Below are 26,798 nucleotides of genomic sequence, written 5' to 3' on the forward strand. Positions count from 1 at the left end.
AGGTCAAGTTCACTATTTAAACAAGAATGAAAATAAAGTAGACTTAAATATAGATAGAATAAAATATGTATACATATTTTTAAAGAAAAATTTGGGATCTTACAGTCCATGTCATAGGTCTAATACAATTCTCTCCTTTTACCCGTGCTTGGGACCGGCTTTGGCAGGATTATATATTGAAACGAAAATATAAATTTGCATAACATAAAACGAAATTGATAAAAATAAAGGTAGTTACATGAAATAGTATCAGCGGATGAATGTAAATGAAATGCTTTTAACTGGACCATTGTCGAAGCAATGACAATTCAACATACTCCAAATATACTTCCACAACCCCAAGATCAACTGCCTCCAATTATACTTCTACGTTTGGAAAAGTAAAAGCAATCCATGATATCGATTAACTCGAATTTCCTTAAAATATAGACGCAGACAAGTACTTGTTCCCTATAGTTGGTAAGAGGTTTATGACATCTTCAGTGCTCTATTATATGTTTACATGAAAATTCTCAATGCTAACGTTTTGGTGTGGTTGTAGTGATAACCTATTGACTTAACTTTATATAAACATCTTGTTTGAAGTTATAAGAGTACAAGGATAACTCTTGTAAAAAAAAAAATTGTGTTTGTTTCAAGTTATAATTGTTGATTCCCGGGAATAAAATGATATAAATGTATATACCTATGTTTGTTACAAGTTTACTAAAATTTATTCTTAGTATAAAATGTTCCTGGGAATAGAAAAAATTTCCCAAGGAAAAGGGTGGGAATAAAGTTCCCATGGAGATGAGAATAAATTCATAAATAGTTTACCTATTATAATCCCTATTTTTATGGTTCCTAGGAATATTATAAAGGTAACCAAACATATTTTTCCTAAATTCCTTGGAATAAAATTCTCATCTATATATTCCAAGGAATGTTATTCCTAGGAATAAATTTGGTAAACTTGAAACAAACACAAGTCTTGTGCTTTTACATTGTCAAAAAAAAAATGAAACTGATATATTTTAATACAATATTAATTGAATGGGATAGGATCAAATGACACCAAATCTTATCCATTAATATAATTTTAATCTAACGGCTTTAATCAATTCGTTAAGTGCTCACATGCTTGATTAAAGGCTTAATTGGACATTTGGTCCTCTAAATAATTATGCGTTTACATTTTGGTCCCATAAATTGTAAAACTCACATTTTGGTCCTCTTGGTTTTGATCTGTCAGTCAAAAAGGTCCTAACTGTTAACTTTAACCCCCAAATGTCTATGGTGGATCAACTTTAAAAATGGTCCACCATAGATCCTATTAATTATTCTAATTTAAACCGTTTGATTTTTTTTAAACAGGAGGGTCATTGGATTACGCAGGTGTATTTTATCTTACGGTGAGTCAACAACAACTAATTAATTCTCCCTTTCTTCATCTTCTTCCTCACCCTTCTTCATCATCTTCATACCGTTTTCATTAACATTCATAAGAAAAAAAATCCAGAAAAATATAAAAACCCCACAATTTCTTCTTCTCTTTACAAAACACATTCCACCTTGTAATTCTTCTTTCATTTCCTTTTCTTTCTTCCTCTCTTTACAAAACCATACTCTCCCTCTTCTCCTTTTCCGACCGAAATTTCCGGCCTCCCACCGTGGTGTTTTCGGCCCTCTTTTGCCAAACAAAATACATAATAGTCATCCTCTCTTTGTTCTCTATCTCTTCCTGAAATTAAATTTTAGATAGGAGGCATTTTTTTAGTTTCCAAACCGTCACTTTCATTCTAGATCTAGACCACCACAAAATGTCATGTGACAAACCACCAACATAAACATACTTTCTTCATATTCTCTACAAAATCCACAAAGAAAAACCAATATTGGGTGACCTTGCTCCGGTGACCACCGCGTCGAAAAATGGTACCACTGCGTCGGAACATATCACCACCGCATCCCTGTTGCGTGTATGTTGTTGTTGTTGTTGCGTGTATGCGCCCGGAAAATGATACCACCGCGTCGGAACATATCACTCATTGAAAAGGGAATTCTAATGCTTCTCAATGATGTAAATAGCACTATTTGTTAGAGTTTTTTTATTTTGCTGGATAATGGTGGTGATGAAGGTTGTTGTTTATGTGTAGTGATGAGATGATGGTGGTGAATTTTTCTTGAAGGTCATTGTAATTTTTGTGTTATGTTGTGTTTCTTTGAATTTGTATTTTGGAAGGAAAAAAAAAATCTGAAAAAATGTTTATAGATTGAGGAAGAAGAAGAGAGAAGATGATGAAAAATGAACAAAAATTAGATGCTGACGGTTCACAATAGGTATAATGGACATGCAATCAAACAGTTAAAATCATATCAAAAAATTTAGATATTAAAAAACTAACGGAGGGGATCAATTTGACTGACGGAGCAAAACCAAGGGGACCAAAATGTGGGTTTTACAATTTATGTGACCAAAATGTAAATGCATAATTATTTAGAGGACCAAATGTCCAATTAAGCATTGATTAAATGAGTCACCTTTTAATTTTAGAAACAATCTATTCTTTCTTCTCTTAGTTAATTACTTTCTAAAAACTCTCAGTTTCTATATCTCTCTTTAAGGATTCTATATCTCTTATTATTATGGCTCCCTGCACAAGCTTCATTCTTATTTCATTAATCCAATTAACATTTATCTGTTGTTGCTCATCGCTAGCATGATGTAAAACACATAGACATATAATTGTTTGAGCTTTTTATTACCGGTAATATAGATGTCTGAATGAATTGCCTCAAAAAGAAAATAGTTTGATCAATTGATTTCAATTTTTGTGTATTGAAGGACAACACTTGATGAAGTTTTTGAGAACTTATGAGCTATGGTGAGAGGGATATCCCATTAGTTACAAAGAGAGGACGTGGTCCCCGACTATTCAATATATCTTCAGCAATAAAGGAAAAATTAAGTACAAAAATAAAAAACATAATTACAATTAAGGAAGGAAATCACCCTTAAAAAAATAAGGAAGGAAATCATGTGAACACTAGTGACTAATTTTGATCGTTTGATTAAATCAAAATGGAGGAATAAGATTTGGTGTCAAATAAAATGCTTTCATGAGAAGAAGAAAAAATGAATTGGACTATAACATTGATTTGAATGGAGGATAGTTCAATTTCCTTATCTGCTTTGATTGTATGAAAAAGCATAACCAACTTTAAACTTCCTTCTCTTGAATTAGAAGCTTATGGTGATTTATAATGGTTATGTAGCTAAAAAGACACCAATAGGATAGAATAGAATAGAATATTTGTACCCTATAAAAAGGAGAACAGAATAGAATGATAATGAATGAGATTTTTTTTCAACTCAAACTTAGCTAAAAATTATGAGAAGGTGTGGAGCTTTTGTAGATGTGTCACGTTATCACAATTCTAGCTTATGGAAAGTTCAATCATAGACAGATAGATAGATGGATGGTTCAAACTTAGTTTACAAAGATAGATAGATAGATAAATAGACAATGGCGAAGCCACGTGAGGACTGAGGATGGCCATAGCCTCCCCATTAATTTAGGGTTGAAATTATCATTATACCCCTGAACTAATTTGAAAATTACAAACATGCATTTTCTTTTATGAAGGCTAAAGTGTGACACCTTCTTCTCACTCTAGTGATTTTGTGCGACCTCCATCGATCACCAATTTTCAATCACGCCGCAACCGTGTTCGTCGCCATCTCTAACTCTCCGTCAAATTGAAGCCCGCAATCACGCCACGACCTTCAGTCACCTACCGTCAGTGCGATCTGTATTCTCTTCATCTATCTGCATCTCACAAACCCTAACCGAGTAAGTGTAAGTCAATTTCCTTTTGTTTGGTAACGATGATGTTTAGATTTCCTTTTGTTTGGTTTGTTAATGAATTTAGTTTTTGATTTGATTTTCAACTTCAATTTTTCCATAACCCTAATCAAAACAAAAGGGAAAAAGGAAATCATAACCGATTCATTCATTATGCTGATATGATCTTTTTTATCTGTCTTTATTCCAATATGATTTATTATATATACATTTTGGTGAGATTTTGAACTGCTTGCAAGTTGCTTAATTCCTTAATCCTTTTTAACTTTAGTAATTCCTTCTTAACTTTCTTAATTACAATTTGATTCGTTCATCATCATGCTGAAATTATAATTTTGTCACCTTGACAGTCCCTCTCAACAACTTAGGCTCTACAACTCAGACTCTGTTTGACAAGGTCAAGAAGTTAGTTCATTAGTCATAACTAATAGCAAATAGTTTATAACTTGTCTATTTTCTTTTCGATCTAAAATCTCTAATTTCACACACTCACTCTTTTCTCTCTCTTTCTCTTTCTCGATTCCCAGGTGATTAAGCAATGGCAGGAAAAGGACTTGTTGCAGCGAAAACCATCGGGGATAACAAAGACAGAGACAAGAAGGAACCCATTTCTCGTTCTTCTCGTGCTGGAATCCAGTTTCCTGTGGGTAGGATCCACAGACAGCTGAAGCACAGAGTCCAAGCTAATGGACGTGTGGGAGCAACAGCTGCAGTGTATCTGGCATCAATTCTGGAGTATCTGACTACAGAAGTACTTGAACTGGCTGGAAATGCAAGTAGAGATTTGAATGTGAAGAGGATCACACCAAGACATTTGCAACTGGCTATTAGGGGAGATGAGGAACTTGATACCCTTATCAAGGGAACGATTGCTGGTGGTGGTGTCATTCCTAACATTCACAAGTCCTTGATCAATAAAACTGCCAAAGAATGAGTTCTTGCTTTTGTTGTCATGTGGTGGTGCTGTTTATTTTAATTAGGGGTGTGTTTTTAATCATGACTTGAATTGACTTAAAATGATGATGATCACAGTAGGGTAGTTTTACAATTTTGAATCAATTGATTGATATGGTGGTGTGTAAATGGTGGTATTCTTATGTCGTCCTTTGGATGGTTTAATTTGTCCGTCTTAGATATTTGTGATGTTGTTGGAGTTTATACTAAGAAAAAAAAAAAGTTTATAACTTGTCTGAGAATAAAAGTCATGTTTGATAACAGTCTTTTCACAACGATTTTATAATTTATTGTATGAGTTTATATCTTATTTTTTAGATGTTATTTCAAATAACGTTTGAGTTTAGCTTATAGCTTTTCTTCTATTTTTACCCTTTATAATTTAAATAATAGATATAATTACGTTATAAATATCCATTGCCTTCCTTTGTTTTTTATAGAATATTCACACACACACAACATACATATATATTAAGACTGGAGCTTATAATTTTTCTTTTCAGTCCAATATAATTTTTTTCATAAATCTCCATTGTCTTCCGTTTAAATATTATTTATCCATAAATTACGTTATTATTTTTTCAAATGGAAAGTTTAAAAATACATTTTTTAGTGCAATTATAACTCTAAATATTATTTATATTTTAATAACAATACATAAAAAATATATTAAATTTTAAGCACTTAAATATAAATTTTACAATGAATTAAAAATATCTTTTTACGTCATTTTATATTTATAGAGCAAATACTACTTTAGCCGCTGACTCTGCACCTCGCCGTCACAAAGGTTCCTAACTCATAATTAAATGCAAAGAAGTTTCTGACTCTGCACTTTCGTATCATTTTAGTATCTGACGTTAAATAATTTTGTTAAGTGGTGATGTGACACATGTTTTACGATGACATGTCATATGAGGTGTCACAGGGACTAAACTGAAAGTAGAAAATGATCACTATAGTCCATGAACCAAAAATAAATATCCCCAACTTGAATCTCAAATCTCAAAATTTCTAAATCTCAAATCCGTAAGTGTCATCTAATTATCTCTTTTGTTCAAAATCAATCTTCCATTAAACACCAACTTACTATTAGGTCTCTTAGTGTGCATACTTACTATCAGTTAGGTCCCTAACAGTAAACATGTACTCTCACTCACTTAGGTCTCTAACAAGTTGTTAATTTAACAGAATGCTACCCAGTGATATCTGTAACGCTCCTATTTCTATTAAAGCAATTAAACATGCGAATAATACATTTATTCAAGAAATAGAGATTACGTCTTATTCAAAATTCAAAAACCGATAGACATGTATGTAAACCTCAACAGTTACAGCGGAATATAAATCAGAGTGATCAAATATATACATGCCATGAGCAAATAAATCACATCCCAAAGATAAATCTCAAAACCCAAACATACAGGTAGTCATCAACAAAATAATAATCCAAACGAAAACATAAACAACCTAATCTAGACCGACACGACAAGCCTAGATCAGAGCCGACACGACACAGATATCGGAGGAAGCTCCCGATATCCCAAGCAAAGACTCACCGAGACTACTCCTGCACAACGTCTACTCACCCATACAAGCAAGAAGGCGGTTAAAACCACTGGGGGTAAGCATTACATTATCATAATCCAGATAATAATCAAATTCAATGATATCATGTACTTGAATAATAATAGTCATGCATAAATACTTATATCACAACTTGCTAGTTCATATCCACATATATCAATCACATGAATAATTATCCAATCATAAATATTCATTCACAACATCAGTCATAGACAATCATTAGCAACATTCATTCATCTCAATTCATCACCAATCACATAATTCACATATGACTCATGCTATGATATGCACTTATGGACACATAAATGCATGTGGTACCAAATCTCAACAAGGTCGTCACCTCCGATGGACAAGTCAACATCGCATGTAAGGCTCACCTCTGCCTTACAATAATCTCGAAGTAAAAGAGTCATCCCTTTTACAGCAACAACGACTATGATGCATGGACATGTGTAAGGACTCGATAATGCGACAACAATCACCATTTCAAACTCAATATATAGGACAACACCCAATTATATTGATTATCTCCACAACATTGCATTATCAAGAGAACATGCCCATAAACAATTAAATCATAGCATTCACCATCACACTTCAACATAATTATCAATAGTCAACAATGTCATGCAACATCAACTATATCATATAGTTTCACCATTTCATGCATTCTCATATTCCAAGTAATAGGGAAAAACAACATCTCATGATAAACATCATATCCAAAATATAATCACTCCTTCATACAACTTCACTTGGTCATACAAGAATAATCACAATAACTCACAAAACAATTTGCTAAAGAAACATTTCCGACAAAAATCCAAATCATGTGGTAAACGGCCAACATTGATAATTTTCAAAGCTAGGCAACTTATTCAAGTTTGAAATCCTACAATTCAATCTTAATCAATCATATAAGTATGAGTTTAGGCCACTTACGAACTATCGATCATTAGTTCAAAGGTTAGCCTAAGTTCGTATGAGAAAATCCCAAGTTTAAACATTCCACATTCCCACCCGAAAATCAATTTTGACATGATTAAGACATTGTACGAACCTTACAAGCATTGCCTAAGCCCATAAGAACTGTAGACTAAGCTTGCAACTCCTTTTGTTCACCAAGACCAAGTTCCAACAATTTCCGAAAAACCGAAACGACACAAATTCAAGTTTCAAACCATTTAGAAAATTAAAGTTTCGACAAAGCCAAATGTGTTCCAGTAGAAAAGTAGGTGAAAACAGCAAAAGAACACTTCAAAACGATCACCTAGGACCCCTGCACGACCACCCCCAAGCACCCGGACACGGAACAACGTTCCCATTGTCCTGTCATGGGCGCCTGGCGCTAGAGGTGCAGCGCCCAAGCGCTGACTCCCTGTGAGTGGGCGCCCAGCGCTCCACTACAGGCGCAGCGCTCCGTAAACGCGCGTTTTCGCGTGTCTCGGCCGCGGGTTTTCGCCAATTTCGATCAAAAATCGAACGTTTAAAATCCTCAATCATCAAAAGTGATCCGAGGCATAACCCGAGGTTCTAACACATCGAACTCGCTCGTTTCGGGGCATTTGTACAAGTTATGAAATTGTTTAAAATAATTTTTCTCAAAACAATAAGTTCTCAAACAACCACAATTCATCTCTTCAAATTCAACACAATTCTCAACATAAATCATACCCAAGTCATGAAATGAGATCAACATCATCAATCAACTACAATCATAACATATAATCATACACTCCATCATAATTCAACAACAACATGTCAAATTCATCCATTTTGCACAATTTTCATAACTTTTCATTTTCACATATTTAAACATGTAATTTAACCAACAATCATACAATTATTATCAATTCATGCATACAAACATATCATCAAAGTTGAAGCACGAATTTAGCAACAATTATCCATTCATTCATTTCAACCCATTTCATACAAATCATGAAAAATTGCAAAGAATGAACATGATTAAGATAAAGACTAACCCCCTTACCTTAGATGAAGATTAGACCAAACCTAGGCTTCAATTTAGCTCCTAAGCTTTCCCAATGGATTCTTCAAGTTCCTCTCTCCAAACCCTTATCTCTCTTCCCACTTTCTCTCTCTAGAAATGTTTTGTGAAATGAAAATGATTTGGTTCTTCTAACACTACCCTAGTGTTATCTCTACTAATGGGCTTAACTTAGTTTCTAGTGGGCTTAACCCGTTTCTATTCAAACCAAAAATATTACTACACTCCAAACAATATTTTAATTAATAACGGTAAAATGTCACTAACGGTAAAATCTCGACTTTCTCTAGTAACTTAATGAAATAACCATTCTCACTAATTACTAAAGCAATTCCCACTAAAAATTATAATTTTACCCATCCTCACAAAATTACCAAAATACCCTTCTAATACGAAAACCCATGAAAATGCACCCGATGACAATTAAATACACACAAACACATAATAAAAATAATTAAAATAAATCTAACTAAAAATCAGACTGTTACAATATCAATAAGACATTAGTGCAAGAAGCGGGAAGGAGACATTAGTGTTAAAAGCTGGTAAACTATTATAAGACATGCCAAAATGATTCCATAATTGAATACCAAAGTATTTCCATAACATAACTATTAAGTCATTACATAAAAGTCAACAATAGAGTAGTGAAAAGATTGCACCACATTTCGGCATATAATTGAAAATATAGAATTTAAGAGATAATTATACGATATTTAAGGATTTGAGATTTAAGGATTTAGGGATTTGAAATTCAATTTGCGGATATTGATTTATGATTCAGGGATCAAAGTGACTCTATTTTTACTTTAGTCCATGTGACACATCATATGACATGTCATCATAAAACCTGTGTCACATCATCGCTCAACAAAATTTTTAACGTCATAAATTAAAGTGATAATGAAAATGTAGAATGACTTACTTCTTTTTATTTAATCCTGAGGGGGTGAGGAACTAAAGTGGTCATTTGCCCTATATTTATATAAGTTGATTGTACAACTTATTTTATCACGGAAAAAACCTTAATGAGCAAGTTATGACTTATTGCTATTTTAGAATCGGTTTTATGGACCCACTCCTGATGCGATGCCTAATACAAGTAACAAACATTCTCAACGTTCAGTTTTCTCCACCTCGCCATTTTCAGCAGTAGCAGTAGAAGTAAACAAACCCAAATGCAATGCATGCTCCATAGCTAGGGTTCCTTCACCTCGCCATTTTCATCCTCTATTCTATGTTAAACTAATTAATCAAATCCCTGAAAAACAAAAACTCCATTCTCTGCATTCGAAATTTCAATGGCGGAGGAAGAGAACAACCACACAGTCACTTATATAGTGAAAATCAAAGTCACACTCACCCTCCCTGATTCAGATGAACCCATTCCTGATCATGATCATCAAGAAACACAACCTACTGCCAATGTTGGCGCGGAAACGGTACCGTTGGAGGATGGTGACGTGGCACAAGCTGTCGGTGTTGGAGCTGAAACGGCGTCGTTGAAGGATGATGAACGTGATGACGTGGTGGAAGCAGCTGAAGAATCTATTCCTGATCGAGAAAAACAAGCCATGAATGTTGGCGCCAAAACGGTGGTGTCGCTGTTGAAGGACGATGAAGGTTCGGTTGAAGGTGATGACATTGCAGCTAGGGATTCATTCTCCGCTAAAGCTGCGGCGGCGATAATGAAATGCGGCAGAAAGAAAAAGAAACGTGGAAGAAAGAGTTTTGCAGAAATTGAAAAGAGGAAGAGGGATGAAGAAGCGTTGTTAGGGAACAGAACAAAGGAAGAAGCTGGTGAAGGTGATAATGATGCCGGCGGCTCTTCATCATTTCAACCGGTGAGAAAGAGACGCGGCAGAAAGAGAAAGGTGGAGAAGGAAACCACCAAAAATGAGGTTCCACAAGTCCTCAAGAAACTTAAAATCAGGGAGAGTAATGCTAAGGTAACATTACATGATCATCACTCTGTTCATTTTTATATGTTTGAGTTTGGCATTATATGTATGTAATTGTGGTTCTGTTACTGTTTTTCAATCAACAGTGGATTGAAGAGGGATCCTTAATGTGTCATCAATGTCAGAGAAACGATAAGGGCAGGGTTGTCAGATGCACAAAATGCAAACGGAGAAGATATTGCATACCTTGTTTAAACAATTGGTACAACTTCCTTAACTTCTGTTTTACTTTGTTTAACTTGCTTCATCCTATGTTTTGTCAGTTTGCTCTATTGTTCTTTAATATGCCTTGTTTGATAATTGGGATGTAGACCGAAGTTATTGCACATATTACACGTTTGGACTTTGGTTGATGAAATATTGATCAAACTATGCTTTTTTGCTGCCTCTTGTTAAGGTATCCTAAACTGAAAGAGAGTGATATTGCCAAGGCATGTCCTGTGTGCTGTGATAATTGCAATTGCAAAGCATGCTTGCGGTCTTTTAAACTCATCGATGTTAGTGATCCACCCTTCCACGATTAACTATTCTTCTGATTTTTCTGTATTCTATATTTGAAATCTATCCATTTGGTTTACTATAGGAAATGAAGCGTAAGGCTGAAACCATCAACGAGGAGGAGGTTGAGTTCTCTAAGTATCTGCTGAAAGGACTTCTTCCACATTTAAGACGGTTGGATGCAGAACAAATGATTGAGAAGGAAAGAGAAGCCAAGAGACGAGGTATTCCTGTATAGTCGGAGAAAATTTGTAGTTTTATATATTTTTCATTTTATAATTTGATTTTGGGATGTGAATTACAGGGCTCTCACTCTCAAAGCTAAATATAAAACCGGCGGATTATTCTAAAGATGAGCGTGTGTTCTGGTAAAGACTGATTTGGTATATTAATCAATGCTTTTTTTACTTATTCTAATGCTATATAGTTGTTGACTTCACACTTTTTGTAGTGACAACTGCAAAACATCAATATTTGACTACCACAGAAGCTGTTCAAAATGCTCTTTTGACCTTTGTCTCCTCTGTTGCTGCGAGCTCCGTGGTGGGAAGCTTCTAGGTGGTGCAGATCCAATTAAGCTTGGGTATGATTTCCGAGGTCGCGATTATCTACATGGTGGAAATGAAGAAAAACATGTTAAAGAAAGTTTATCACATGCAGAGGATGAATCTACGACTCGTGAGTGGTCAAGATCTGGGTGGCATGCAAATGTCGATGGTAGCATTCCTTGTCCAAAAGCTGATAATGAATGTGATCATGGTTTCCTTGAACTGAGAAGGATACTTCCTCCAAATTGCATCTCTGAGTTAGTTTGTAAAGCAAACAAACTTGCAGAAACAATCAAGCTTCAAGATGTAGAGGAGACTCGTGATAATAGGTGTTCTTGCTCGAAACCTGTTAGGCACGCCGATGATATACACAATAACAAAAGGAAGGCAGCTTTTCATGAAGATACAGGTGACAAATTTTTATACTGTCCAAGGGCTGTAGATCTACACCATGGAGATTTAAGACATTTTCAATGGCACTGGAGCAAAGGGGAGCCTGTAATTGTCAGCAATGTACTTGAATGCACATCTGGTTTAAGCTGGGAACCACTAGTCATGTGGCGTGCATTCCGTCAAATAACCAACTCCAAATACGATGTAGTTTTGGATGTGAAGGCAGTTAATTGCTTAGATTGGTGTGAGGTTTGTTTGATTTCTCAATCCTTGTGATGGAGGGGTTCTTACTGGAATTCATGTTTATTATCCTTGTGTGAAACTTGTTTCTAATTTATTTAACCGACGTTCTTAAAATTTGGATTGTACCTAACTTAACTCTACAAAACCACCTTGTAAGGGGAGATGTATATCTCATTTATAAACATAGTTTGAGGCTATATCTCATCCAATGTGGAACTCTTATCAAACATATATTTTTTAACTGGAATGACTTTGCTTGAAAGTGACATCTAGTAGTGCTTTAACAGTAGCAGTTTGTTATTTTACTGTTAAATTTCATATATGTTTTTTGAATTTAGCATCTCCATCTTTTCGGAATTGATAGAAGTTTCAGTCCACCTGTTTTTTGGTGGATGGATGGTTCTTCTGTTAAAATTAGTTTATAGACATTCTACCCTCTTGGGTTATGAAGAGATAAGAGTACAAGGTTTGTAGTTCTACATGTTAAAAGAAATACAACATTAGGGTTGTGACTTGTGAGCCTCAAGCCAATTTTTTGAGTGTAATTGGCATGTGTTAGTCATAAAGTCGCAGTCGTTCATGCTTGTCATATGTTGTTTCTCCCAACATTTTCAACAAATGCTGCTTCCTACTTCTCATTCAATATCTTGTAATCTTATCCTTTTAAATTTATCTAAATTTCTTGCTGTCTGGTGTCCCCATTTGTTTTTGCATCACATATCCAGATTATTTATTGTTGTCATTGCATCCTCTTCATTCAATTTATCTATTGGTATTTTTGCCTGTTATTACGTATACTCACTGCATGTTGATGTCAAGTTGGACTCATTGTTTTTTATGTTTTCTTGTTGAATTTTCTTTGTCCAGTTGTACTGCCTAACAGTCTCGGGTGAATTGTAACTGCTTTATGTGACTGCCTTTACTTGATATTCTGTTGCTGGTAATTTCTGCATTTTTATTTGAGTTGTTCATTGAATGCAGGGAGATATTAATATCCACCAATTCTTCACTGGGTACACAAATGGTCGCAGCGATTGGCTTAAATGGCCTGAGGTGTTGAAATTGAAAGATTGGCCTCCTTCTGATTTATTTCAGGAACTTTTACCTCGTCATCATGCTGAGTTCATATCTTCCTTGCCTTATAAAGAATACACAAATCCTTTTAGTGGTTCTCTCAACCTTGCTGTGAAGTTGCCGGATTATTGTGTAAAGCCTGACATGGGGCCAAGAACATATATTGCTTATGGATTTGCTCAGAATCTCGGACGCGGTGATTCTGTGACTAAGCTCCATTGTGATGTGTCTGATGCAGTATGCTTCAAAACCTTTTTATATTTCTGGCATGTTTTTCCAGAATCTCTTAATTATTTGTGTTTTTTTTTTTTTACGAAAGGTTTTATTGTTGTTATGAATCGAGTATAGGATAAAAAGTGCATAATTTGTGGGACATGTGCATTTTTGTTTTGGAAGCCATTTCATTTATCTGTTTATTTTCTTACGAGCTGATTGTTGTGCAGCTTCAAGTATATGTCATAATTCTTTGTTCATTGCACTGTCATAGATAATTTATCCATTTGATTTGTTATTTCTCTTGGGATTTTGGTAATAATGACTCAAAAAAGTATTCTTTTTATGACAAGTGGCATAAACTGCAAAGTATTTTTAGGACTTGAATAATGAATGATGCATTTCCTGATCAATTCTTTGTTAGCACTTTATAACTATTGATTTTTTTCTCCAAGTGAATATTTTATTATGAGGAAAATTAAATGTTTATTTTTTTTTTTTTTGTAATTTGGCTATAAGGTAAATGTGTTGACTCATATCGCTAAAGTGGAACTAAAACCTGAGGAAATTAGTGTCATTAAGAAATTGACGCGTAAGCACCTTGAGCAAGATAAGAGGGAGCTACATGGTGATGGGGAGGCGGTTGATATGTTTCACCAACTCTCTGACACTAATGATGATGACCTGATGGTTGGAGAGGATCCCTTAGAAGGTGCTCTCTGGGATATTTTTCGGAGAGAGGATGTACCCAAATTGAAGGAATATCTAGAGAAGCATTTCAGAGAGTTCAGACATGTCAATTGCATTCCTTTAAAGCAGGTAGAACCGGCTTAGACAATTTTCCATTATCTAGCTCTATGGATGCCCCTCATGACCATTTACCTTCTCTACTGCTAACATGATATATAAATATCCCTGTTTTTTGTAACTTTTGGAGGGTTGCACTAGGATAAAATTGACACTATCCCATACTTTCTTCCAAGTTAAGATTCAAATATACATGCCACAAAGGATTGGGTTGAAACATCATATAAAGTCTGACTGGTTTATTAATTTACGGTCCTTTCATTATTATGATTACAGTAGATACTTTTGTTCAGTGACCTGACCAGAGAGAAAGGAAATGCATTTTTGATGTAGATACCAGTCCAAAAGGTCATTGGTTGAGTCAACATGTTTAATATGTTCCGTATCAAATTTGAAGTTTACAAGGCAGTCCTTGCTGTTTATTTTCTTGAATGAGATATCCTTTGGTAATGTAGGTTATTGACCCCATTCATGATCAGACCATTTATCTGACTATGGAGCATAAGATGAAACTTAAGAAAGAGTATGGTTAGTAATATTTATAAACGTTCCTTTGTTGTTTGTGGATGGACTAGTTTGATCATTTAAATGGCACCACTTTGTTGACATTTCAACATTGACTTGTAGGAATTGAGCCTTGGACTTTTATTCAGAAGTTGGGAGATGCCGTTTTCATTCCTGCTGGTTTGCCTCACCAAGTCAGAAATCTGAAGGTAAAGTTTATGGACAAAACCTACAGTACCATAGATACTGTTTTTGTTGTTCCCAATTAAAACAAGATTACAAGACACGTGTACTATTTTAACACCCAATTTTAAGGTCGTCAGCTTTTGTTAGTTTAGTCACACAGGATAAATAGAGTACCACCTCTCTGGACAGAAATAAGGGCAGCCATTGCAAGGTTTGCTCTCACCGTGGATGTCACATAAAGCACTCATTGGTTGTATAATTCTTCCTATGAGCTCCAATCTTTCTTTTAAGTGACTCCTGTGTTCTTTCTCATCACCACTCAAATCAAAGCTACTAAACCTATCTCCAACCCCACCATACTCAATAACATACGACCTTGAAGCTTTGGTTCACTAACTCCAATCGTAATACAAATTCTAGTTCTTAGAAATTGTGGTTGGGCCTAATACAATCCCACAAAACCAGCTTGTAAGATGCGGATTGCCCCCACTTATAAACACATTGTTAGGCTATCACCTATCCGATATGGGACTCTTAACACACCCCCTCACGACCAGCACAATTGGGCTTGGTTCGTAGACATAAATGGGCTTTTAAGGTGAGGATTGCCCCCACTTATAAACACATTGTTAGGCCATCACCTATCCGATGTGGGACTCTTAACACACACCCTCACGACCAGCACAATTGGGTTTGTTCGTGGACATAAATGGTGGGTCGCCTGATAGCAGGTGGCCCAATGGATCTTGGAGAGGCGCTAATACCATCTTAGAAATTGTGGTTGGGCCTAACACAACCCCATAACCAGCACAATTTGGCTTGGTTCTTGGGCATAAATGGGATTTTAAGGTGAGGATTACCCCACACTTATAAACACATTGTTAGGCCATCACCTATCCGATGTGGGACTCTTAACACACCCCCTCACGGCCAGCACAATTGGGCTTGGTTCTTGGGCATAAATGGGCTTTTAAGGTGATGATTGCCCCTACTTATAAACACATTGTTAGGTCATCACCTATCTGATGTTGGACTCTTAACACACATACTCACGACTAGCACAATTGAGTTTGGTTCGTGGACACAAATGGTGGGTCGCCCGATAGCGGAAACCTGATAGCAGGTGGCCCAATGGATCTTGGAGAGGCTCTGATATCATTTTAGAAATTATGGTTGGGCCTAACACAACCCCACAAAACTGGCTTGTAAAGTGAAGATTACCACCACTTATAAACACGGTCATCACCTATCCAATGTGAGACTCTTAACACCAGTCGGTGCATTCTTTGTTATTCACCGGTTTTGTGTTACTTCCCATAAGGAACTTCTCTTATTTAACCGGAAATCCGATTGTGATTATTGATGTGCTACTTGAATTGTGACGTAAGCCATCAGAAATTGGTGAATTACGAAACGGTTTCCATCCAATTCCTCCGACAATGAACCAACGAATTGCATCACCGGAACACTCAGCCATGTCGTGATTCATGAACCACTCAAGACCCTGACATCACAATAAACCTCCAACAAGAACTTATTTTCAACAGTTTCAGAACCGACGACCATGGCGCTAACGTCAAATCATCAGCCATGATTGCATGACTAGTAGTAAATCTCAAACATTATGAGAAAAGGGAAGAGAATCGACACAGATAGAGGGAGCGAGAAACAGAGAAAACCAAAAACGAAAATGAAACGGTGTTAAAATGTGGTGATTAAATGGTACATGTGTCTTGTTTTAATTGGGAACAGCAAAAACAGTACCCATAGGTACTATAGGTAAGTTTTGTCCAAAATTTATTGAGTTGTTAACACATCTGGTTTGGTTGAGAAAGACGAGTAAATTACTCAAATGTTCTTCGGCAGTAAATAAGAAAATACACCTAAATTTTTCTTAATTAAATTTAATTCTTTAATCCTTTTAAAGAATTAAACATAATTATTTTTATGATTTCATTCATATGATTTTGTTGCTATAAATGAAGAAATATAAGAGATAAATAATATCTGCAATCGGTAGTTAGATGACCTAAAATGATGATTCAATAAAAAACAATGCAACAACAAAAACGTTACAAATGATAGAATAATTATATTTGTAATTATTAGTAATTAATTTCATTGATGTCTGTCGTTATTCATAGGTTTGACTAACCTCTTATTACTTTATACTAATATTTCAGATATTATTACTTTAATTAACATGAAAAAAACAACAATAAAAAATAAAAATGTTTGTCAACGGTAATTAATGGACCTAAAATGGTGATTCAATAAAAAAAATGCAACAACAAAAAACATTATAAATGATAGATTAATTATATTTGTAATTAATTTCATTGATGTCTGTCATTATTCATAGGTTTTCACTAACCTATTATTACTTTATAATATTTTAGATATTATTTATCTCTCTTTCAAATAATTATATTTGTAATTATTCTATTAATAAAACTTTTTTTTTTTGTAGAAATAAAACCTATTGAAACATTCAAAATCAATAAATATTATTAATGACAATTTATGGTTTTTGTAAAAAAAAAAAAAAAAGTTTGAGGTTTCCTCGTCAGTTAACTGCCGAAGTTTTCAGTTTTCCTCGGTAGTTAACTGCAGCCGGTTCCACAATTCGGCAGTTAACTGCCGAGTGGCATTTGGGTAAATTACTCGTGTTTCTCAGCCAATGCATATGTGTCAATAACAATTCTCAAATTTATTTACATGGTACAAATTTCTTTGTTTGCCAAGAAGTGTGTAACGTCTATAATATTTTGCTTGGAGCGAGGAATAACAGCCTCAATTAGATTAAGATCTGAATCGAGATATGATTTATTATGTGCTTTATCTCTTATCCTTGGTGCTTGTATTCTCTAAATTTTAGTAGATTATTTAGTATTTTTAGGCTTAATTGTACTTTTGGCCCCTATGTTTCAAGAAGTTGCGATTTTGGACCTCTAACTAATTAAAATACAAAAAAGCCCCCCTATGTATTGGATCTTTGGCATTTTTGCCCCCTAACTAATTAAAATACAAAACAGCACCCTATGTATTGGATCTTTGACAGTTTTGACCCCCTAGACTAATTTTGACTTGGTCAACGCTGACGTGACACTTCAAAGGCGCCACGCACCACGTGTGCATTGTTTTAATTAAAAAAAATAAAAAAAAAGCCACATATAAATTAAAGAATTAAATAAATGAAAAAAAACAACAAATAATTATAAAAATAAAAAAATAAAAAAAAAATGTGTTCTAAAATCTGATTCTAGCTCTTCTTCCTCTCATCTTTATCTAAAACACTAATTCAAGAACCTCCTCCCTTGACAGAAGCATGGAAAAAGGATGAGTAGCTCAATGCAAGCACGATAATGAAATAATGTTCTATTGAACGAAACAAAATTTTCGTTTTTATCAAAAGAAAAAGGAGCATACTTTGACATATATAAAGGGCACAAAACAAGACAGCTATATTAGTTGCATGTTGCTTATACATAACTTGAATAAGAATTACACCTTCATTGTTCTCTAACGATCCAAAAGTTTCGTTTTTTAATTATTTGTTTTTTTTTTCATTTATTTAATTATTTAATTTTATATGTGGTTTTTTAATTATTTGTTTTTTTTTTCATTTATTTAATTTTATATGTGGTTTTTTTTTTAATTAAAACAATGCACACGTGGCGGCTTTGAAGTGTCACGTCAGCGTTGACCGAGTCAAAATTGGTCTAGGGGGTCAAAACTGCCAAAGATCCAATACATATGGGGCTGTTTTGTATTATAATTAGTTAGGGGGCCAAAACTGCCAAATATCCAATACATAGGGGGCTGTTTTGTATTTTAATTAATTAGGGGGTCAAAAGTGCAATTAAGCCTATTTTTTATGGCCAACTTTGTGATATATTTTGTAACTTTACAAGGCTAAATCAGCGTGATGGCTTCAACCCATGCAAATTGTTGAAGCCATACATCACAAACTCACTTTTTATGTCACTGTTGCTTTTTTGTTGAAACAATGCTTGAAATGTTTATTTTATGTAATATATGCCTAATTCTGTTGCAGTCATGCATCAAGGTTGCACTTGATTTTGTCTCTCCTGAACATATTGGTGAGTGCTTCCGTTTGACAGAGGAATTCCGCAAGCTTCCGATAAATCACAGATCCGCCGCAGACAAGTTTGAGGTTTGCCAGACTACTTTAATTTCATTGATTTGATTTTACTTTTCCTATATATAAGGATACAAGACTCTTAATCCTTATTGAATAGGTAGGTAGTAAATTCATGAAAATAACTAAGTAATATGGAAAGTACTCTCAAGAGATACTCCTACCAAGAAACTAATCCTATGAGATAAACTAAATATTCCAACATAATATTAGAATATTATAAAATTCTTTTCATATATCCTTGCTCACCGGAGGGCAAGTGCGCTTGCATAACAGTATTGCTGACAAGGTTCTAACTTCTAATATTGACTGTTTCAATTCAGATAAAAGCCTTGTTGAATGTATGAAATCTTGATCATTAAACCAATTTCATTTCTATGTTCCCGTGTTATTGGGATTTTATGCACTGTTTTTTCCTGATGTCTGCTTCTAATATTGACTGTTTTAGTTCAGATAAAATCCTTGTTGAATGTATGAAATCTTGGTCATCAAGCCTATTTCAGTTCTATGTTCCCGTGTTCTGTCATCATGTCAACAATTTCTTATTGGGATTTTATCTACTGTTTTTTTACTGATGACTGCTTCTTGGTACCAGGTGAAGAAAATTGCCGTACATGCTATGCTTGATGTGGTTGAAAAATTAGAGAAAGCAAGGTTAGTGATTGCAAACTTCAGGCGTTTTTTTGTTATGGAATTGTATACTTACATTTCTTTATTAAACTGTTCCCTTTGTTGTCAAAGGCATTGATAGATTATAATTTATATCTTATGTACATGCAGTTTTGTTAGTCTCTCTAGGCTCACAATTTGAAATGTGTATTATGTGTATATCATGAAAATTGATGATTGCCATTAAATTTACAGGTCTGGGAAAACCAAGGTTTGTGCGTAAATATACCAGAGGGAGAAAGAGATTGAATCCATTTGGGAGTGTAATTTATTTTGAGTCGCTTGATTAGGTTTGGTAATCTTGGGTTCTTTATAACAAAACAGAAAGGTTCCATATTTGTTTTAACCGTTGCACTTGAAACATTATATGCCGACTTGCATTGGTGTACATCTGAGTATCGTAGCTTGTATGTACCTATGGTGCTAACTATCAGGTTGATTCAAGTTTGGGCAGATGCTAATGTGAATGTATATATAAAAAGAAGATTATAAATTGTCCTTGTTGCAGCATGTTTTACATAATGTGGGAAATGTTCATTTGATGTCCTGCTACTAAAACATACATTCCTTCCTGGCAAGGAGTTATATTAAGTCTGTTGTATTTTTATATTAATTTATTTTAAAGTTATAATATTATAGTTTAATATTAATTTGTTGTTATTAATAAAGTGATATTTCCTCTTGCTTGCTTGGTCAATGCTGTTACCGTTACTCCTCTGGCACGTTGCAATTATCCTATACTTGGTCAAGCCAAGTCAAAATGGAGCAAAGATACACTCTATTTTTTAGCTATAAAGGTTGTATCAGTTATGAAAATTGCAACGGTAAAAAGGCCAAGTCTTATATATATATATATATATAGGGTTTGCTAGAACACACCCATTTTTATGTGGGAGTGTTTTAGCAAAGTTACACCTTAGGCTGTATTTAACCATTTTTTAGTTATTGATTTGCTAAAATACTCCTTCTAAAAAATAAGTGGTGTATTCTAGCAATTGCCTGTAAGATTTGCTATAACACATCCACTTGTTTTTTTAGAAGGTGTGTTATAGCAACATATACTTTAAGGTGTATTTATTAACTTTTTAGTTATAACTTGCTAAAACACTCCACGTAAAAATTAATGGGTGTGTTCTAGCAAATCTATATATATATATATATATATATATATATATATATATATATATATATATAGCAGAGCCGTGCATTACTGGTACACACAGGAAGAAACAATTTTACTATTTTCTCACAATCAAAAATCCCCTTATTTAGTTATACACACTCACTATATGTTTCTCTATACACATATTATTTTCCCTCATCCAACATATTATATTGAGTTTCTGGGTTACATCTCCTGATATCTGAGATAAATTTGAGTTGTTCTGTAACCTCCGAGTATGATTCATAACGGGAAAGAACTGTTGTATCCTGGAAGAATATGCGCGATAAAATCTCCAAGGACAGTGACTATGTCACGCCTCAGATTACTTTACAGTGTATTGTTTTTTAGGTTTCCTCTACTTTGATTTGTGAAGATTGATGGAGCTGTGTCGGCAACCAAATTCGATAAGTTTCTTTACTTTTTTTCTCTTTGTTACTGGTCTTAATTATTTGTTATCATATTTCTTTTAAGGCTTAAATATGATAATAGTCCCTGTAATTTGGATCAGTTTTGATTTTCGTCCCTGCAAAAAAAAAAAAAAACTTTGAAATAGATCCCTGTAAAAAATTGAAAAAGGTCCCTGGCCCCACTTCATGTCTAACTTAGCATGTTATTCGCCATGTGGCAGTCCGCGTAATTAAAAATTTAAAAATAAAAAAAATTCTGAAAATTATTTTTTAAAATTTAAAAAATCTGAAAATATTTCCGGAAAATTAAAATTTTCGAAAACTTAATTTTTTTACATAAAAACTGTTAAAATTATAAATTTTGAAAAAAAATATGAAAATTAAATTTTTTTTTTTAATTTGAAAATTATATATTAAAATTTTTTCGAAAATAATGACAATTATATTTTCAAAAGTTATAAATTTTAGATTTTCGAAAAAAAATTATAATTTCTTGTTCTTTTACGAAAATTTTAATTTTAAAAACAAAATATTTTTTTCATAAATTTCAGAATATATTTTATTTTGAAAATATATACAAAAAAATAAATCAGAAAATTATTTTTAAATTTTATTTTATTTTAATTTTTTAAAAAAAATTAATATTATGGGGCACACCACGTTGCAAAAGTTGCACAGTTAGCAACTGCCACTTTGCCAAATCAGCTGAATAGTGGGGCCAGGAACCTTTTTCCAACAAAATATTTTTACAGGGATGTATTTCAAAGTTTTTTTTTTTACAGGGACGAAAATCAAAACTGACCTAAATTATAAGGACGATTATCATATTTAAGCCTTCTTTTAATCCACATCTAAATTTTACATCAAAGTATACAAATATAGTACTGGTGAGCCATACTCTCCTAGTGAAGTAAACTATATTGATCAAACTTTATACTTACCTACCTATCCTATATTCTGGTGAATTATATTGGAACAAGTGTTGCTATATGTGGTGAACAAAAATATCACGAAGATGAACTAACTAATAGGCAATAGTTAGATCTTGCATTTGGAGGAAAACATGGGTGGATAAAAATAAGAGAAATAATATTTGAACATCCATTTAATGATAATTTTTTGACAACTTTTTCTTTCATACTCACATTATTTTTACTTTATCTCTCTATTGTTTTGATTTCCGTACAAATACCTACTTTTTCTTTATAAATTATGGTTGTCAACCAAATTGATTGTTCAAATAACACTACTTCAAAAATAAAAAAGTATGTAGTGAGATAAACTTTGTTCACTACAACTTGATGTACTTCCCTATGTTTAGATCACGAGACACTTTAAATGTTATTTTGTCTCCAAAAACAAATCATGTTTGATCTAGGTGGTTGTTTTAATATGTTCTCTAGACAAATGTGTATTTCTTTTATGATGAATGAGCTTGTCTAATATGTGAAACATTGTATATGTTAAAACAACTAATAGTGGTAACTTTTTTTTTAAAACAATAATTATTCATTCAAAAAAATTATACTACCTCCGTCCCTAAATATCTTAGCCTTTTGCTAAAATTGCGGAGATTAAGAAAGTTGGTTGTAGTATTAAATTTGTATATAATTACTATTGTTTTTATAATTTTATCCTTAAGAGAGAGGGTTAATTTATATTTTCAATATAATATTTATTGTTGATTGAAGAAAAAATGCAAAATAAATAAGGGTATGTTGGTAAAGAAATAATTAATATACTTGGAAATACCAAAAGGGTGTTATAAAAAGGGACAAATTATTTTTTCAAAAGGATCTTATAATTAGGGACGGAGATAATATATATATATTTTTTTTTTTTGTCAGGACGGAGATAATATTTAATATTAAATGTACAAGTTCCAATACAAACTTCCTATTTTAAATTTCTTAACATGTCTAAATTATAGAAAAACTCATGAAGAATATATAAAACACATGATAATAAACTAGAGTAAATTGCACTCACCTGGATTGACACCGTTAACATGACTTATGTTTTCTACATCCAGCTGCTTCTCATTAAGATCAAAATTTATACCCTAATTTGTTTTTTCTCCCAAAAATTGGGAACATGAAACGCTGCCACCAAATTCAAGCTCATTTTTATGCATTGTAGGAACAGCTACCGTGTCCTCGTAATATATTTGTACTTTTACCACAATCACAATCTAAAGTTCCATTGATTCAAAACACAAATTCAGTTACATTGCTTGATGGAGAAAGTCTTACATAGACACAAATATAAATGAGAAATGCTTGGGCACAATGAAGACATTCCCTATTCTTTTTGACTTTTGCATCAATGAAGACAATTACAACTAACCCATATTATAATGACAAGGAGGCACAATGGATAAAAAGTAACTTCAGAGTTTTCACTCTGTCCAAGCCCCATTTATCGAGAGGAATTGCATCACCAGGATCTAGTCATTTGAAGATGCTCTTTTTTTTATTTTTTTATGTACACTTAGGTTTATAATCTTTACTTATATTTTTAGTTGTAATGTCGTTAGATGAGCTAAAAGTGTTCGGATCCTCGGCAGCATGCATATGTGCAACAATCTCTACCGCCAACCGCCAATGCTTAATGGTTAGATTGACATGTTTTGCATATAGAAGTTTTTTTTTGGCTTAATTGATCTGCCGGTCCCTTAACTTATTTTTTTTATTCAATTTGGTCTCATAAGTCTTAACTTTCTCAAACACGTCCCTTAACTTATTTCTTTTATTCAATTTGGTCCAATTTTAATAATTTTAATCCCCTAAAAAAAAAGATTGATGGATTACGGAGGTCTATCAGATTTTATAGTGTATCACCAACACCCAATTTATTTACTTTTTTCTTCTTCTTCCCTCATCTTCATCTACATTTAAGGAGATATGTAGATGAAGAAAATGAACTTAAATATTGATGAAGAAAATGAAGAAAGATTGAAGGAGATGAAGAAAAGTAAAAAACTTAGGTGTTGATGATGATAGATGAAGATGACAATGATGATGGTGTAGTGATTAAATAATAGGTAAAAAAAATTCCTAGATTTTATTGATGAACATTGATGAAGGATAAATGTAGATGAAGATGATGGAAGAAGAAGAAGAAAGTAAATAAATTAGGTGTTGGTGATACACTGTAAAATCTAATAGATCTCCGTAATCCAATGCTTTTTTTTTTTAGGGGATTAAAATTATTAAAATTGGACCAAATTGAATAGAAGAAATAAGTTTAGGGACGTGTTTGAAAAAGTTAAGATTTATGGGACCAAATTGAATAAAAAAAATAAGTTAAGGGACTGACAGATCAATTAAGCCTTTTTTTTTTTGTTGTTGAAAGATGTATGGTAGATACTCCCTCTCTTGCTAATTATAAGCAAATTTAACTTTATAGGTTTATTTAATTAATGATGTATGTAGTTTATATGAATCACATATATCATTAATTGAATCAACCTAAAAAATCAAATTTATTTATAATTAGGAACGTAGATAGAAGTTGGATGCACATGGTCCCGGCTCCAATTCCTTAATTAGTTTACAAAGTCGATATTTTTTTTCCATTTACATTCACTTTGTCTGTGCAATTTTTTATTACATATTTGTTATGTGTTATATGAAGAAAAAAATTATTATATTGCATTTTTTTATGCTACACTTCAGTTAAGACGGTTTTTTTTTTTTGTTACAAGTTAAGGCGGTGTTTATGGGTTGAGTTTGGTCGGTTTTAATCAAATATATTATTTGATGCAATAAAATTTAATTGGCTTGAGTTGGATTTTTTTATGTCAAACACAAATCAATTCAATGCGATGATTAGCAGGATGATTTATGTTGGGTTAACGGATCATTAGAAAAAACTTTGCATGAGGCATATGAGGGTGGAGGACGCGACAGAGGTGAAAAGTTTTGTGACGAAAAAATCATGCAAATCGGCAAATCAAGAACATCCAAAGATTTGTGAAGACTTTAGGAAGACTAAAAGTGAAGATTCAAGATGCCTCAAGAGAATTTACGGAGGGAGGAATTTTGTTCCCAGATCCTGAGGCAAGTTATTTGGAGGAAAACACCTACACTCATGCGCCTAGGGCATGACCATGCGCATAAGGCATGGTTTCCAGCACACTCACATGTGCCTAGGGCATGGTTTCCAGCACACTCACATGCGCATAGGGCATATATTGTGCCCCCGTGCATCCAAAATGTGCGGGACGAAAGCGTCTTTTCCTTCCTTTTGTGGGTAAAGTCCGCATTTTTAGCCCAAACTCAGGTAGAAACTCTCACTATAAATATCAGCTTCCTCATTCAGAATTTCTCGTTCATAACTGAAGCAGCTCAAGAGGAAGGCAATTCTAGAAGCTTCAGAGGAGTTTCTATCTTCTCCTTGTTTTTCTAGGGTATGTTTTTATCTATAATAATTTTTTTTTGGGTTAATAGGTCTTTACCCCCTGTAATATAAGTCACTTTTGGTTTTGCCCTCTGTAAAAAAATAAAATTAGATTCGGTCCTTGTAAAAAAAAATTGTTTTGGAAAACCCCCATAGACCAATTGACCGTGCATTTTTGCTGATGTGACATGCTACGTCACTTTTTCGGATGACGTGGCGCGCTGACTGTATAATTATTTTTTAATGGGGTACACGTGGCATTTATGATTTTTTAAATAAAAAAATTCTTAATTTTTTTTTTTAAAATGAAATAAATTCTGGAAAAATGAAAAATAACGGAAAAATTAATAAACGAAAATATTTATGGAAAAATTAATAAAAATCTAGTAAAACGAAAAAATAATGATAAAAACCAGAAAATTTAATAAAAAAAAATTCTGGAAAAATAAAAAAAAAAATGAAAAAAACAAACTTTTTAATTTCAAAAGAAAAATCAAAACTTTTCATTTTTAATTCTATTCTTATTATATTCATAAATTTCGAAATATTTTAAGTTCTTGAATTTTTCATTTTTTTATAAAATAAAATTTCTTACTTTCGAAAAAAAAATATGAATTTTTTTTCATTTTTCCACTATTGAAAATAATATGGAAATATGAAATTTTTGAAATAATTTAATATTTTCATTTTTTTTTATTTTTCCAGAGTTTATTTTATTAAACTTTCTAGATTTTTTTAATTTTACCAAATTTTTTTAATTTTACCAGATTTTTTAAATTTTCTAGATTTTTTTTGTTTACTAAATTTTCTACATTTTTATTAATTTATCCTTAATTATTTTCGTTTTTTAAATCATTTTTTATTAATATTTTTATTTTCCCAGAATTTATTTCATTTCTTTATAATATTTTTTTATAAAAAAATCATAAATGCCACGTGTACCCCATAAAAATAATTATACAGTCAGCGCACCACGTCATCCGAAAAAGGTGACACAGCATGCCACATCAGCAAAAATGCAGAGTCAGCTGCCCTAGGGGGTATTCTAAAACAAAAAAAAAATTACAAGGACCGAAGCCAAAAAATTTTTTTACTGGGGGTTAAAGACCTACTAACCCTTTGTTTTTTTAGTTAACATGTGTAACTAAATCTTTTTAGGTTAGAGTTCTA

General features: G+C 33.1%; 2 protein-coding genes across 5 annotated transcripts; both read left to right on the top strand.

Annotated features, from left to right (window-relative positions):
• The first annotated feature begins 3,633 nt into the window (after positions 1-3,633).
• On the top strand, positions 3,634-5,062 carry LOC11421897 (histone H2A variant 1). 4 transcript variants are annotated; one of them, XM_039830056.1, is made up of 3 exons: positions 3,634-3,839; positions 4,196-4,242; positions 4,373-5,062. In XM_039830056.1, the coding sequence occupies exon 3, from the start codon at positions 4,384-4,386 to the stop codon at positions 4,777-4,779; it is 396 nt and encodes a 131-aa protein (XP_039685990.1). In that variant the 5' UTR covers positions 3,634-3,839; positions 4,196-4,242; positions 4,373-4,383; the 3' UTR covers positions 4,780-5,062. The 4 variants fall into 4 exon arrangements, with proteins under 4 accessions (XP_039685990.1, XP_039685991.1, XP_003592696.1 ...); XM_039830057.1 differs by having other exon boundaries at positions 3,634-3,833; XM_003592648.3 differs by lacking the exon at positions 4,196-4,242.
• A 4,372-nt stretch (positions 5,063-9,434) lies between these two features.
• On the top strand, positions 9,435-20,177 carry LOC11443736 (lysine-specific demethylase JMJ25). Its single transcript, XM_024773904.2, has 13 exons — positions 9,435-10,346; positions 10,445-10,560; positions 10,756-10,855; positions 10,942-11,080; positions 11,161-11,224; positions 11,308-12,046; positions 13,022-13,351; positions 13,847-14,146; positions 14,590-14,662; positions 14,762-14,847; positions 18,882-19,001; positions 19,582-19,640; positions 19,851-20,177. Exons 1-13 carry the CDS (start codon positions 9,699-9,701, stop codon positions 19,876-19,878), a joined length of 2,802 nt encoding a protein of 933 aa, XP_024629672.1. The 5' UTR covers positions 9,435-9,698; the 3' UTR covers positions 19,879-20,177.
• The last annotated feature ends 6,621 nt before the right edge of the window (positions 20,178-26,798 follow it).

This window comes from Medicago truncatula, chromosome 1, assembly GCF_003473485.1.
Source record: "Medicago truncatula cultivar Jemalong A17 chromosome 1, MtrunA17r5.0-ANR, whole genome shotgun sequence".
Classification (NCBI taxonomy): Eukaryota; Viridiplantae; Streptophyta; class Magnoliopsida; order Fabales; family Fabaceae; genus Medicago; species Medicago truncatula.

Coding starts and splice junctions, on each gene's coding strand:
- LOC11421897 (XM_039830056.1), top strand. CDS start 4,384: ATGGCAGGAAAAGGACTTGTTGCAGCGAAAACCATCGGGGATAACAAA.
- LOC11443736 (XM_024773904.2), top strand. CDS start 9,699: ATGGCGGAGGAAGAGAACAACCACACAGTCACTTATATAGTGAAAATC. Junction 14,147..14,589: donor ATTGCATTCCTTTAAAGCAG/GTAGAACCGGCT, acceptor TTGGTAATGTAG/GTTATTGACCCCATTCATGA. Junction 14,663..14,761: donor GAAACTTAAGAAAGAGTATG/GTTAGTAATATT, acceptor ATTGACTTGTAG/GAATTGAGCCTTGGACTTTT.